Genomic DNA, 15,085 nt, shown 5'->3' with positions numbered 1-15,085 from the left:
ACACCTAGTGGCCACTACAGTACCGTTAAAAATGCATGCTGTATCCTTGTAGGGCCTAAAGTAGAACGAGGGTTGGTAAAATGTGAGTACAAGCACTCATGCTTAAAAAAATGTGATCATACAGGACTCAGTTAAGGATAAACAGGGTTAATTTACTTCTGCACCTGTATAAGTAGGTAGATTTAACAATGATCCACACAGGATGGTGAGGATAAATTAATTTATGGATGGACCAGACCTCAGCCGTTGTCAACACGTATATAGTATAAGTATATATACTCTTTTGATCCCGTGAGGGAAATTTGGTCTCTGCATTTATCCCAATCCGTGAATTAGTGAAACACACTCAGCACACAGTGAACACACAGTGAGGTGAAGCACACACTAATCCCGGCGCAGTGAGCTGCCTGCAACAACAGCGGCGCTCGGGGAGCAGTGAGGGGTTAGGTGCCTTGCTCAAGGGCACTTCAGCCGTGCCTACTGGTCGGGGTTCGAACCGGCAACCCTCCGGTTCCGAAGCGCTAACCAGTAGGCCACGGCTGCCCCAAAAAAACGTATAGGCCTATCTTAGTTAACTCAGACCTGCTGACTCCACTTAGGCAGCAGCAACACAAGGGATAAAGAGCATCATGTTGCTTGTCCCTCAGTGCTACTCCAGCACTGCTCCCATTGTGCGAAGACAAGACAGTAAGATAGTAAGTGTCAAGGCCTGGTGTCCTCTTATATCTTACTGTGAAACCATATCACAATATGATAAACCACCATGGACAATAAACCATATCCGCATGTCAGTAATGAATGGGCTACTACTAGCAAAATGATTCTGCATAGAAATATATATTTGTCAAAGTAGCCTACTTTAATTTATTTTAAGTATTTAGAAAGTTGCCTACTTAATAATTCATTTAGGTGTGAAAATTGCTTATCAAGACCTGTGTGGTGCCTGCAAGTAGTTTTAACTAGAGCAAAGTCCTTTTAGGCAAGTCCCTACACTCGGCGGCCATATACCAACGTTTTATGGGCACTCATCGGGCACAGTCTTTGGGTCGAGCGCAAGGCTTCACGATTCCAATCTTGCTCCAGCGGCGACATCACAACACATGATTGGCACGATGTCTTCACAACACACCATATGATTGGCTCAATGTATTCACATCACACCACATGATTGGCTCAATGTATTCACATGTCGACGTTTTGCCGAGGAAGGGGTGGGATATGTGTAGACAACGGCCATATTGGCGTGACAAACTAGCCCCATGCATTTGTATGGAGTATTTTTTGAGTGCTGTGTCTCTACATTAGAAAGTCTCTGACTAGAGTTACAACTTGAGTACTTGCTGAAGAAATGCAAATACAATATTTCATGCAAAAGGCATAATTCCCATCAATCATAGTGGGAATAGACAACAAAAAGAAGTCAGTGCATCAAAATAATGCATAAAATACTCTTTATTTGGTTATTGTCGCTTAAATCTGTTCAAAAATATGACCTGTAACAGCTTTAAAAGCTGACAAGAAAATGAATTCCATGCATACATTTTATTTTTCTGGAATGAATAAAAAACAAAAAAAAACATCACAATGGAAATGAGGGCAGGATCATTTAATACACTCTTCACACTGACTACTCTGTCATGGAATGACTGACAGACATGGAATGTGATGAGAGGAAATATCAAACAGAGATGGTTAATGGTAACCTCAGCTGATAGAAGAGCATAATCAGGCTGCCTGTGAATCCAGGGAGTCCCTTTTCGTATTTGGTAGTGTTACTTTTCTTAAAGCATGAAAAGGGGGCAAACCTCAACCAACCAAGGACACCAACTCACTCATGACTGATGATAAACAAAAATGAAGGAATGCACTAAAAAAAGTTAGTTGTTGCGTTATTTTCTTTTGACTGGACACAGAACATGGATATGAAAAACATCTTTGGAGACGTAGGTCCATCAGAGATCTGTGGTAAAAATGACAACCAGGGAGCACCACATCATCTATAAGACGTTTATCGTTACTGTAAACAGTTCTCAGCTCTAGAGCACTGGGTCTGGAATGTGACATGCCTGTCTGCCCCCTAAAAAGCATCAGATTTGACAACATAGAGCAGGTGAGGAGGACCTTACGAGCAAAAACGACACAGCCAGTGCTGTCAGTTCAAACAGGAATGCAGATCAGGCGAGACCTGGAATTGCATCGGAATTCTCCTGCGAAACAATTTACATGCTTCTGATATGAGCAACAGGAGTTTAAAGGGGACAAAGCTGGAATGCACAAGAGGCATCGGTTACAATGAGAAAGAAGCTTGAACAATAGGCAGCAGAACAGAAATTTGGTTAAAGTTTATATGTCAGCAAATACACCATCACAGTGATCCATAAAGATTTCAACCACTTCTGAGGGAAAAAAACTATAATGATGTCAACCAAATTTAAGAAAAGTGCAAATTCACTAATTGGCTTAATTCTTAGCTTCAAGCCATTTGACTTGATCAAACATTTATACTAAGCTGTTTATTGGCAGTGATGGAATGCAATCAGCTTAAAAAGGTTGTGCATATATTAGACCAGCAAATTCAGAGCACCTGAAATGAGATGCAGGCTGGTGATGTCATAGTTCTGTTTTTTTGGTAGATACAGGCTGATGTGCTTTTAATGGAGTGTCAACATTGTTTTTGTTTGTACACAAGAAGCACACATGAGGGACTCCTCTTGGCTGCGTTCAGAATACGTCATACTTTGTGATTTCTTGACAGGCATGGTGCTCCTAGCTTGACTTCTTTTCCTGAAGGACAGGGGTAGTACCTCTCGACTTGTTCAGCACAACTGTGGCCTAAGAAAGAAAGGTGGATGATCCTTTGGTAGTCACTAAATGAACTACAATGAAATAGCCCACCTTTAGCACAAAAAAATACTATTCCAGATATTAAACAGCATGAATAAAAGGTGCATTTACATTTCATCGTCACATTTATTTAAAACCAACAACCACACTACACGTTGGTGAGCTAGACGTGAGTTTGAGGAACTGTGGCATTGTTATTTTTAAGACCTTACCTGTTCTAGTAAGACTCCTGCTGCTTGGTCTATGGCAGTGCCCACTCCGTGGTATTGACCCGAGTAGCGGATAAATGCCCAGGTGAGCATGGCGAGCATGGACACACCCAGGGCACAGTCACAAGCAAACGACACAGAAGCCAGGCCGATGAAGAGCAGGATACCAGAAAGCACGTACAGGAGGCACACAAGGACAAAAAGCACGGCAGGCGTTCGGAATGCACTGAAGACATTCTTTGACTGGAAAAAGTAAAACACATTATTAATATAGGTGAATGAACACAAAACACACACAACTAATATGAAGGCCTTTTAACATTACTCCACTCTTAAAACGAATGTGTTGGAAACAACACAAACTGTGCTGCCCCTATCTGGACATAGAGATGTGTTAAAAACAACACACATTGTGTACACATACTGTGTACACTCTTGAAACGAATAACAAAAGCAATGTATTGGACACAAACTGTGTTGTCCCTATCTGGACATAGATGTGTGTTAAAAACAACAGAAGTTGTGTTGTTTTCAACACATTCGTTTTAAGAGTGTAATAATGTAACAATGTTCACAATTTGACATTTTCAGGTTTCTCAGTGCCTGGAATGAAAACTTCTTGAGCCAGCATCGGGAAAGCTATGGAATGTGGTTTTGCTACATATAACCTGAGTTAGGCTATTCAAAGTATGAACAAAAACTAAAAACAAAACTGTAAGTATTAACAAACATCCATCTTTGTATGCTTGTGAAGGTCGTCTAGATCACATGCATATGAATGTGAGGTTTGATTGTAGACACTGTAGCTGTATGTAGTCCTGGCTCTGCCACTTGCCTCATTGTGTTTGCTGAATGAAGTCCAGAGCTCCTCCAGCTCGGCCTGCAGCTGGCCCTTGTAGCGGTCGCAGAACTCCTGGCCTCCCATCTTCTTAGTGGAGGTGAAGTTATGTAGTGCATCACTGAGACAGAACTTGTGCTTTTCTTCCAGAGAGTCTGGGGCAACATAAGGCAGGTCTCCTCCGCAAACCTGACACACAGAGGAAGAGAAGAAGAGGTTGGAGACACAGGTTAGACACAGAGCTCCGCCTTTATATTTGACCACAACAGCTGCATTCATGAATATTCACAATTTCTTTTTTTGGATATCTCAATCATTGATAAAAAATGAGGGCTTTTTAGCCCTGACTACACTTGGTTTTAAAATGCATCACGTTCTGACAGCTGAGACATTGCCGTTTACACCCATGTCCACACTACACTGCCAGAGAGACCACTACTGACCACTAGTGTCCAGATTTTGTTACTGCTGAAGTCACTTCCACTAGAGCAGTGTTTCTCAAACTTTCAGACCAAGGACCACTGAAATTCTTATACTTATGCCCCATTTTGAGTTTTTTGCCCGACATTGCACATCATCTACTTAGGAGGTCATTGCTCCATTGCTCATTGCGCCTATAATCAAATGCCTGACTTCTTTGGAAAACTGTGACACTGTAGTTTCTTGGAAAACAATCAGAAAAACTGTGTGATGTACCGGATAACAAGCATCTCTGAACTGACCGCATTTAAGCCCTCTAGGTCACTTGATATGACTTAGAAACACACCTGAGCCCTAGTATCAGGTCTTGTGAAGCTCTGTGCAAAAGTACCGGTAGATCAATATAGAATGAATATAAAACTACTTACTTTAGACCAGTGGTCCCCAAAGTACGGCCCGCGGGCCGGATACGGCCCGCCACCTCATTTTAGGTGGCCCCCCAAAACATGTCCGTGGTATATAGGATCCGGCCCGCACGGGAGTACGACATCGTCAAACTATAACCTCCATAATTTCCCCCATTCATTCTCTATGGCGGGTCTTAACAGTACACATGTAATACTCTTTTTGTCCACTGGTGGTTGTTTTGGCGCTGTTTTGCGTTTGCCATCGAAAACGGAATGAAATGTATAGTAGGCCTACTGTACCTGCAAACAATGTAAGAGGCCTCTGCGGACTGCATCAGTGCTCAAAGTATTCTAAAAGTTTATCAATTAATTGTTAATAACTAACTAACTTCTATTCAAGTCATAATTCTGGAACTTTCTGGTATAATTATTTATATTTTTTATTCACTCTTTCAAATATTCATACAGAGTTCACAAAGTTCTCATCAGGTGAGTGAAAGTTAGAATGGTGGTCATTTCAGATGTTTCTGCCACCACTTCATAAAACTCATAGTTTGAGAACTTTAAATTTGTAGGATATTGCTTGTTCACAACTTGAGCTGTGTATGCAAAGTTCAGAGTTCAAAATATACTTTTGGGACTCCCTGCTTATAGTTTTGAGAATGCTATTATTAGTATTATTTCATTTGAGCTACATTTTACACTGATATGGCAAGATGGCAATATAAACACAGATAACAATGGTATTAAATTGCAATAGCCTATAGATTAAATGTAATGGAATATTCAACTAAGGTAGACTGCCTTTGTTCACAGCGCTAAGCTATTTATGGTTACTGATATACTCCGAGTCTCTGGCCCTCTCTTAGAGCCAGGCATAGTGAGCTGGCCCTCGGAAGAAAAAGTTTGGGGACCACTGCTTTAGACGATTATTTGCCAAGGTATGCTCATGCGTTTTGTATAATGCCCTATGGAAACTCCCAATAGGACTTTTGGTTATCCAAAATGCATACTGACAATCAAATGCTTACTGCATATGAACCCCTTTGTGTAGAAGCATAATCTTGGTCTCAAATGAAAGGTAACACTGAAGTTTCATGCTTGCATTTGGATCATACTTCAGAGGTTCTGATATGGAATGACTACACTAAATATGGAATAATTACAAAAATTATAAATCTTTACAATTTCTATTTCAATTAAATTGGTGGACTATACATCTGCACAACTAATATTGGATCAAATTACATGAATATTCAATTTCTATGGATTCTTGTGAATATTTCAAGACTCAATATGCCATATCTAGCATATCGCTAAGGATATACACTGCAGCTAGAAGGTAGGGAAGCACCAAAGGCGGGGGGGGGGGGCAATTATATTCAGACATAGTAAGATTAATCTGACAATGTAAAGCACTACACTACACATATTTTACATGACAAGACAAACCTACTTCAACAGTATATTACAAAATAGGTCTACCTTACTGAACCACCTTGCTTATTGTCTTTGCACCTTGCTTACCGTGTCAGAGGATTCATTTTATTTTAATCTGGCGTAGTATACATAGGCAATGTTGCAGAACTGTTTGGATTTACATACAAGTTGTTTCAATATTGCAAACAACTGTATAATCTCTAAAAATGTAATCTATATTATATTTTACCTCGTCTGCTCGTGGACCATTTGGGATAGCTTGTGGTTCCCGGACCACAATTTGAGAAACACTGCACTAGAGGTGTCCTTGTTGGGGATGCTTTTACACTCACAGACAGGCTACACCAGGCGAGTAACTAAAGTGTTCTGTTCACAGAGCGCAAAAATAGTTTTAGAAGACTTTTATTATTACATTTTTTAGATATAGGTCAGATATGTGGATGTGTGAATGTGTCTTGCGTGCCAATCACTCAAGTGTTCCTTCACATTTGAATTTAGCGCCATCCACTGTGATCTGATCACTCGAGACACATTTCAAAACCATGCGTTTAGAGAGTCATAATGCCACATCACTCACCTTCTCCATGTTCTTGTAATACTGGTCTTTGGCCGCAGCGACAGCTGCAAGGTTATTGGCCTCTGCTGTGGCCTGGAGAAGAGTAGAGGAAAGTTACTGCCTCAGTATCTTACAACATGATTTTTCCTCACACACTTTCATGCTTGGCTCAAATCCAAGAGCACTTGTCTGAGAACACAGAGAACAGGGAGGTTACCATTAGCATGGATTTTGGGTGTGGCAGGTCTTCGCCCTGGTAGATCTTGATGTATGCCTGAAAACAAACAAAAGGAGATGGCACTGTGAACACTACAAATGGTGTGAGTCATGGGGTGGCCACTGAGTCATACAGTCAAACATCCTGGGCAGGCAGGCAGGCAGACAGACAGACAGACAGACAGACAGACAGACAGACAGACAGACAGGCAGGCAGCCAGCAAGGGGAAGGTGCCAGCAGAGTTGATTGGACGTGGGCCAGGACTGGCAGGCTCACCTTAAAGAACTCCACCAGGCCCCGACAGGTCACCTTGTTGCCGTTGATCTCTTTCTCAGCCAGGGCATCAGGCTTCAGCAGTGTGGAGATTAGGTTGCGCAGCTCCTCTTTAAACTCAGGTGCCACATCTACAGTTTAAGTGAAGGGTCCATTAATGGATGGAAAGGTTCTTCACTGTATACAATGATGGAGCGAGGACATATTATATTTTAATTTAATATTCAATATGTAACATAATGTAAGCCCACAATATGATATGATTGTGTAACTAAGGAAAGTTTCCCAGATGGCCTGTCTAGCAGCTCTCGAAAGTTTGCTATCAGATTGCGAGTCAACTGTTAAGACACTTTATATAGACAAACAAGGAGTTCCATACCACTGAGCTGGCCTTTAAAGGCAGGACTGGTGGCCACTTTTAGCCCAGGATGTGGTAAGAGGAAGCAGGAAATTGAGGTGAAACAGGAATGAATATGCTCCCTCACTGTCTGTAATTCCTCATGCTGAGTCTCCTTCACCTGTGTGTCACACACACACACACACACACACACACACACACACACACACACACACACACACACACACACACACACACACACACACACACACACACACACACACACACACACACACACACACACACACACACACACACACACACACACACACACACACACACACACACACACACACACACACACACACACACACACACACACACACACACGCCTTATTTATCTTAAACTCCATAACAGGTAGCATTCCTAACATATCTGATATCATTCTGGTATACTTGGCATGGGAATGATGAAAATATTAAACACAGCAGTAGGTACAAAAAGACAAGTTCTGATACCTGCAATCGTTTGTCCAGAAACTCCCTCCCTCCGTTTACGCCATACTTGTACTCATAGGGGAAGCTCCAGTCTCGGATCAAGAACATGAGAGACTGCAAGGAGAGGCCAACAAACGAGTTAGAAAATACAAATACCAAACGTAATAAATAGAGGCACCAGTGCTTCCAAACTGCTTTGACATAATTCATCCATTAATAGTCATCCAAGCTTTGTTTCACAAAAAAAAATATTGCTATGCATTACATAAGGTGCTAACTCACCCATTTGCTTTCTCACATTTGCCTGGTCAAAGAAGTACTAAGAACAATATATACTTATAATGAATTGGTCCAATTTGGTTCCTAATTGCACATTTATAAATGTATTATTATAGCACATTGGCCCAAAAATAGACATTGGAGACTGGGTTGACTTTAAAAAGTAATAAATTAAAAACTGAGTGTGAAAGTGGCAGCCATTATAACTGGAACAAAAGACAGGACGGACTATTCGACCGGAACCCTTCTCTGAACACAGAGAACATGGAGATCTTGCTAAATCTGCTTATGCCATGACTGTGCCATGGTGCTGAAGCTCATTTAGATGATAATCATTACGACCGTAATTGTAACTACTTTTTAGTGTTTTGTATACTTTATCATGCTATGCTCTTCAGCCAAGATACATTCTATTACTGCAACTCAGCAGTCAGTACTCACTCTTTGTCCCTGGTCCTAATTGTGTTAGCCCACGTAACAACAAATAACGGTCAGCAACCCATAATACATTAACAGCATGGTTTCTCTTCCTGGAACTGGGTTTGGATCAGGACCTTACTGTGTTCTCACCACAATCTTACTGCAACACAGTTAATTTAGACCACCTCTGAAAATCGCCCATGAACGAACTCCACAGAGTGCTCCAGAATTTGATTAATAAAGATGTCAGGTATGGGAGTGCTTTTACAGAAGTGCATCAGCACTCACTCATTTCACACAGGAAATGCATATTAAATAGTTCCCCAGCTCAAATGCAACATTAAATGAAAATGGCAGCAAGCCAGACATTTCTGGATCTAATTAAGACTAAATGGCATTATCTCATCACAAATTCTTAACTCTTCCCAACTACATTTTCACTGGTAGACCTTTTAACTCCTGTTCTTTTAATGAATAGAAAACAATGTTCTATAAAGATCCAAAGATTTGCATAACTCTGGCTCTGGTTCCAAACAATAACCACATCAATTGACTGTATGATACAATAGACATCATTCAGCTACTAAAATTGAAGAAAGGCCACATGCAGGAATAATGTAAAATCAAATATCTGTGAGTCATGCTTGAGCACTCACTCATAAATTAGTACCTAACTGGATGCAGTTTTTTTCGTCAAATGAAACCATAGGACCACTACTGACCAAAGGGGAGACTTGTGACACAGTTGAGCACTATGTGCATTTGCCTGTATTTATTTAAGTGACCAGGCCAGTGGGGTATACTATGAAGCACGTTAGACATATCTAGGCTATGTAGACATATCGAGGCTTGACAAAGCCTTGACTCAGGGGTATACGTTAAGTGATACTATGATTGCAGTTATGTGATATATTTGTCAAACTAGGCTTTCAGCTCAGATCTGTGCGCGTTCTCGGTGTTGGGATGACTTTGGCCAATCGTGTAACGTGGAGACGCACAAGACCGCCTCTATTTAAAAACAATTACTTCCGCATTCATGAGCGATAGCTTAATCTACACTGCGGTGATTTTTTGTGTCTAACCTATAACATCAAATAAATCAATTGTCACCAGTTGTTGTATGGTATGCACGTCCATAGTGGGATATTTGCACGCACAGCACTATTAAAGCGCATTCGAGATCCAAAATGTTAGTAGAGGCGGAGCTCCACCTGTAAGATATATGACAGAATCCTACACGTGAGATAACTTCGTTTTTAAGACAATTGAATAACTTAGCACATAACCTTTTCCCGACCAGGTTTGGTTGACAGCATAAGATGCCATGGTGATATAGCGACACTAAAACAGATCCACTTTCGTGTTACAGCATAGCCTGGCTTTGAGCGCAACATACCTCGCTAACCCACTAATCGAGATTCGTAGTACACCCCACAGGTCAGCACTAAAGTAAACAGCCGTGGTACATACCTGAAAGGGCTTCAGGAAGATTTCATCCATCGCAAGACGACCATACTCTGTGAAGAGCTGTGAGGATAGTAAAACACAATCAAGATGCAACTCTCTTTCTTTCCCTATTACTGCCATGTTAACTCTTTTTCTTTGTTGATGCTAGACTCTTAAACTAGACACACATTTACTCATTTAAAATGATAAATCCCATTTAATGGCTTTCGCCTCAGCCTTTGGACACATGTTAGTCATCACATGACTCATTTGCACAGAACTGCCAGGTTTTTACTTCAAGTTGCTAATGACAACCAAAGCCTTCACCCATAAAACCCAATGCATTAAGCCATCCCCCACAGCTTCAAGAATCCACTGTATCCAACAGTAGACCATTTCATTCCCTCCGAGAGAAAACCAGGCCAAAGGCGACCTATTTGAAGAAGGAACGAGTGTTGCAAAACACACAGAGCGACTTAAAGTTGCAGCTCATTGCTAGCACTTTGGAGAAAAAGTGCTGGTTCAGTGGCAGTATGGTAAGGCTGCTAACCTGGAGCTGCTGGAGGTCATCTTCCTGGATGTTCTGTGAGAGGTTATAGATCTGGAGAGAAGACAAGTGACATCAGTAAGGCACTCAGTAGCTAGAAGATTCAGGTTTCGACCAACAACCAAGTAGCATTTATTTTCTGGGATGATTTTAATTCACCCGATCTACTTGTTATAGGCTGAGAACCATATAACTTGCCCAAAGGAGAACATTTCTTCTCAGATCATTGTGAATATTGTGAAGCTGTGATTGCTGCATTACCATATACTGGTAACTGACCCCTTTATATAACCACATGGGATTCCAAAACAGCTTCTGTGACTGTCTTAGAAATGGAATCTCCCACACTTCATGGCCACACCTAGGTGGTCGAGCCCCTGTCAGGCATGCAGACACATAGGGCTGAAGCCTTTGGCATACCTGCATCGAGCTGGTCATTGTGCTGAGGGCAAAGATTGTAGCACAGTCTTTCACTGTGGACTGGTTATCGAAGGCACCCTGAGTGTCCATTAGAAGTACGGCAACCTGGAAAAGACAGTAATGCAACACAAACCATTTACATTGGTGTAAACTAAAATTTAGAGATGAAAAAGCTCTTATTAGCTTATAACCACGTATAAGTGGCTTAATATAGAGTAAATACACAATACTTTGGGATGAATGAGACATCTCTCAGCAGAGCAAATTCAGTTCCAAGCTTATATCAATGCCCTTATCTGCAGACTCAAACAGCTCATCTGAATTAGTGTAGTTTGGACACTTTCTATACCTAATCAATTAAATATATTCTGCCCAGGGCACTTGCAAAGTTATTACTATTACAGCTAACATTTACAGTATTGTGTCTTAGAAGCAAAGGAGATTATCTGTGATCAGAAATTCAGAATTGTATGGGTCTCCGTAGGGCATCATTCATCTCTACATCCCAGATGGTGCACAAGGAACTACAGGCCTAATGTACAAACTTCTGTGGCCATAAAACAATGAGGTCAATAGAGAGTTTTCCCATAAACACCTCACTTCAGTACCTGAGAGCCATCACTTTTGTCCACCAAGAACACCTGGTTCCACAGCTGGATGCCTGTGGTCTCAGGTTCTGAACCGCCCCTCCAGGAGAACCCCGTAAGGGGCTCATCTTCCACTCCCAACCAGTCCTCTTCATCCTATGGAGAGATGTCAGCAGGGGGGAGAGAGAGAGAGAGAGTGAGAGAGAGAGAGAGTGAGTGAGTGAGTGAGTGAGTGAGAGAGAGAGAGTGGAGTGAGTGAGAGAGCGAGAGAGAGTGAGTGAGTGAGTGAGAGAGAGAGAGTGGAGTGAGTGAAGAGCTGACAAAGACAGAAATTGCTGTCTGACAGAACTAATACACCAATACGATAACAATACATATAATAACCAGAGGTTCCACCCAGTCCCGAGTCCCCCTGACCCCTCCCTGCCTCCCTGATGGATAATCACTAGCATGTTCTAGGCCCCCTGGCCAGCTCTATGTGGCGCCTCTAGTGTGTTCAGAAACAAAAGGAAGAGTAAAGCCAGTGGAAAAGCAATGGTGGCAGTTGTGGAACAGGAGAATGACACAAAACAGTAACACTACAAGTAGGTGACATAACAGGAAGAGGACCACTAACTGACAGCATTAATGAGGTTTTACAGTTACTCAATGTTAGTTCATCTTGCGTAAACATACACAAGTGTTTTCATTTGTACAGCTTCTGTGTGTGTGGTCACTCACCCTCCTGTGCATATACCGAAGCATGAAGTCTAGAAGAAAGCTCTTGCCCTTACGGAAGGCCCCAGCCACAGACAGGACCACTGCATGCTTATCTCGCACCTCTGGGGCAAGAAGAATCTCCTCCAAGGCCTTAGTGTCCAGCTCAAAGGAGTGGTCCTTCTTATTTACCCGGACTATCTGAACTGCGCCAGGCTCACTCGCCATTTTGCTTCCCTGATGCAGAGGCCTGACAAAAAGTAAAGTCATAAAAAGTGAACAAACAAGGGTTTGCCATTGCAATTTGCAACTCCTAGAAAAGGCCTTAATATGTTTATGGTATTTGGCAGTAACTTTAGCCAAAGCGATTTACAGTATAAAAACGCTCATTAGTTCCAAGTAAATATACAAAAAGCCTACATAAAGATAGCAACAATAACAACACCAAAACAATTAAAATGCTGAGTTTTTATATTAACAAAAAACATAAACATACAAACCATAACTCTAAGACAATGCATTAATTAAGTGCAAGGTGAACAAATTATTCTTCAAAACATTTCTTGAAAGTCACAAAACTATCGGTACGTAGGACATTAACCCATACCACCAACGAGGAGTCACAGAGGCCGTGAGTCTAGACTGTGACCTCTTAGCAATAATGGATGGTCGACACAACAGACGCTCATCAGAGTATTAAAACATGACATCAACTATATATTCAAGATGTAACACATTACTTGCTTCTTGTCTGATGATAAATGGCAGTTTCAACATCTATGCAACCAGATTCCTGGTTATGATGTCTAGTAGCCACTGTGGAAACGAAACTGCGCCTAGATGCGCAAGCAGAAAATGGGCCAATGGTAACAGCGAAACGCCAACCGCGTGCAACAGAACCACTCATGGATTCCACCGCTTTTGAATGAGTTGCTTTGTTGCACCGCAGCGACTACCCACACCCGCCGGCACGAAAACACAACCAACATTGCTGAGGAATTAACTACTGCTAATCTATTTGGATATGCAACAGTTCAAGCACACAGACGTTGGGGTCCACTACTCTTGAATTTCCCCTTGGGGATCAATAAAGTATATATCTATCTATCTACTCTACGATAATTCCATGCCCTAACATGTCATCTTCAGTAACGTTACTTGACAGAAAATAATGTGACATTTTAGATAGGATGTCAGAGTTGAGGAAGGGCCCCAACAGTGATCAATATTGTAGGTAGGCAAAATAAATTTCAGGTTTTCGCAGGACGCTTGGTAAATTGACCACAAAAGACCAACATGAGTATAGAGACTAGTACCGAAAATTAGCTAGAAAGGAGAGAATGTCAAATATGTGGTTCCACCCAACGGGTCATCGACACCTGTAGACATACAGGTAACTAAGTGTGTAGAACTGTGACAAAGGGGATAACGTCACCTGGTATGTAGTTTTTTTTATGTCGCTAACCTTAAGCATGTCAGACAACAAGTTTCGAAAGGAAATTTCCCCAAATGTCAAATTAAGTTGTAACCTGCGAATTAAATTAGTCACTGTAAACATAAGACCATTAACGCTGGCTTCGCTCGTCATAACGTCTTGAAACTCCATAAACTGTTTGACAGAGTGACCTGGATAAATATGTAGCTAAATAGATGTTTTATTGGCTTTGCTTAATTAGTGAAACGCGAAACGGTAGCTAGCTATGCTGATATGAACGCACTTTGTAAAAGACCATGGGCTAGGTAACGTTAGCAAGCAAGCTAAACTAGCAACAGCTAGGGATAATTGGCTTGCTCCGTGTTGATGGCAGCGTAACGAAGTATAGGATAATCTGAAACAAATGGTCAACATAGCTTAATTCTCCGAATAAGCTATGTAGCATCATCACTCTCGATGATGATGCTAAAACAAACAGGTAATTCATGTTGTAACACATGTGATTTAACGTTGATGAGGCAGTTCAACGAAAGAGATGCGGGACACAAATTGTGTTCACACACGCACCCAACTAAGACACATAACGCACACGCTCAGGTAATAACACTTTGTAATCAATTCAGCTTTCTTTACCTTTGGTATCTTTTAGTTGGTCCAAGCTTTTTCTTTGCAGTAGCTGTGCCTCAACTCTAGCTCCAGCTAAACTTTTACCAACTAGTACGAATCCATATGACACTTCCCACATCCAACTGCCAGACAGGATATGTAGTTTGTTTTGGGAGTGACTCACAACGACTTGTAGTTATGATGGCACATAATTGAACTACAAAGTCTGGAATGCGGTTCCTAGGTTGAGTAAATGTTATGCTCATGGGACATGAAGTTCTTTTAACGGGTTACGATTGCGGAATCAGCTAAACACTTGTCATAAACCATGAGCCGCTTTTCAAACATTACAAAATTATAACCGATTACCTGACAGTAGGCTACGTCATGTAGCCTAGGCTATACTCAACCTGCTGTTAATCTTAAATAATTTAATATGGCATGTTCCTTTAATAGTATTTTTTGTGGGCACCATCAGTTTTTCCATGATTTCTGCCATATACAGAGGGTGTGTCAGTAGGCTAGACCAAATGGCATGAGTGCGGCCATAATTACAACCATATTTACCCATCAAGACACCAGAACATTACAAAGAATAAGAATGCTTAAC

General features: G+C 41.4%; 1 protein-coding gene across 1 annotated transcript; it reads right to left on the bottom strand.

The window, feature by feature from the left end:
* Positions 1 to 1,434: 1,434 nt before the first annotated feature.
* Positions 1,435 to 14,626, bottom strand: LOC143132721 (atlastin-3-like). The gene is made up of 14 exons (XM_076292434.1): positions 14,503 to 14,626; positions 12,459 to 12,684; positions 11,760 to 11,894; positions 11,152 to 11,256; positions 10,735 to 10,785; positions 10,209 to 10,265; positions 8,061 to 8,153; positions 7,584 to 7,722; positions 7,208 to 7,335; positions 6,932 to 6,988; positions 6,736 to 6,807; positions 3,889 to 4,080; positions 3,057 to 3,296; positions 1,435 to 2,832 (listed from the first exon to the last, which is right to left on the bottom strand). The coding sequence occupies exons 2-14, from the start codon at positions 12,660 to 12,662 to the stop codon at positions 2,767 to 2,769; spliced, it is 1,539 nt and encodes a 512-aa protein (XP_076148549.1). The 5' UTR covers positions 12,663 to 12,684; positions 14,503 to 14,626; the 3' UTR covers positions 1,435 to 2,766.
* Positions 14,627 to 15,085: the final 459 nt, after the last annotated feature.

The sequence above is a fragment of the Alosa pseudoharengus genome, unplaced genomic scaffold (assembly GCF_046254945.1).
Source record: "Alosa pseudoharengus isolate Yale_2024_CS ecotype anadromous, Long Island Sound unplaced genomic scaffold, YU_APseudo_1.1 YU_APseudo_1.1_scf_19, whole genome shotgun sequence".
Taxonomy (NCBI): Eukaryota; Metazoa; Chordata; class Actinopteri; order Clupeiformes; family Clupeidae; genus Alosa; species Alosa pseudoharengus.
The sequence above is the reverse complement of the archived record's forward strand: the minus strand, read 5'-3'. Positions and strand labels throughout refer to the sequence as shown.

Bases quoted from the DNA above. Each gene is read 5' to 3' on its own strand.
- LOC143132721 (XM_076292434.1), bottom strand. From the start codon at position 12,662: ATGGCGAGTGAGCCTGGCGCAGTTCAGATAGTCCGGGTAAATAAGAAG. The intron at 6,989-7,207 runs GTGAGCCTGCCA...GTTTGTTTTCAG, and splicing joins GCCTGGTGGAGTTCTTTAAG to GCATACATCAAGATCTACCA. The intron at 2,833-3,056 runs GTAAGGTCTTAA...TTTCTTTCTTAG, and splicing joins CAGGAGTCTTACTAGAACAG to GCCACAGTTGTGCTGAACAA.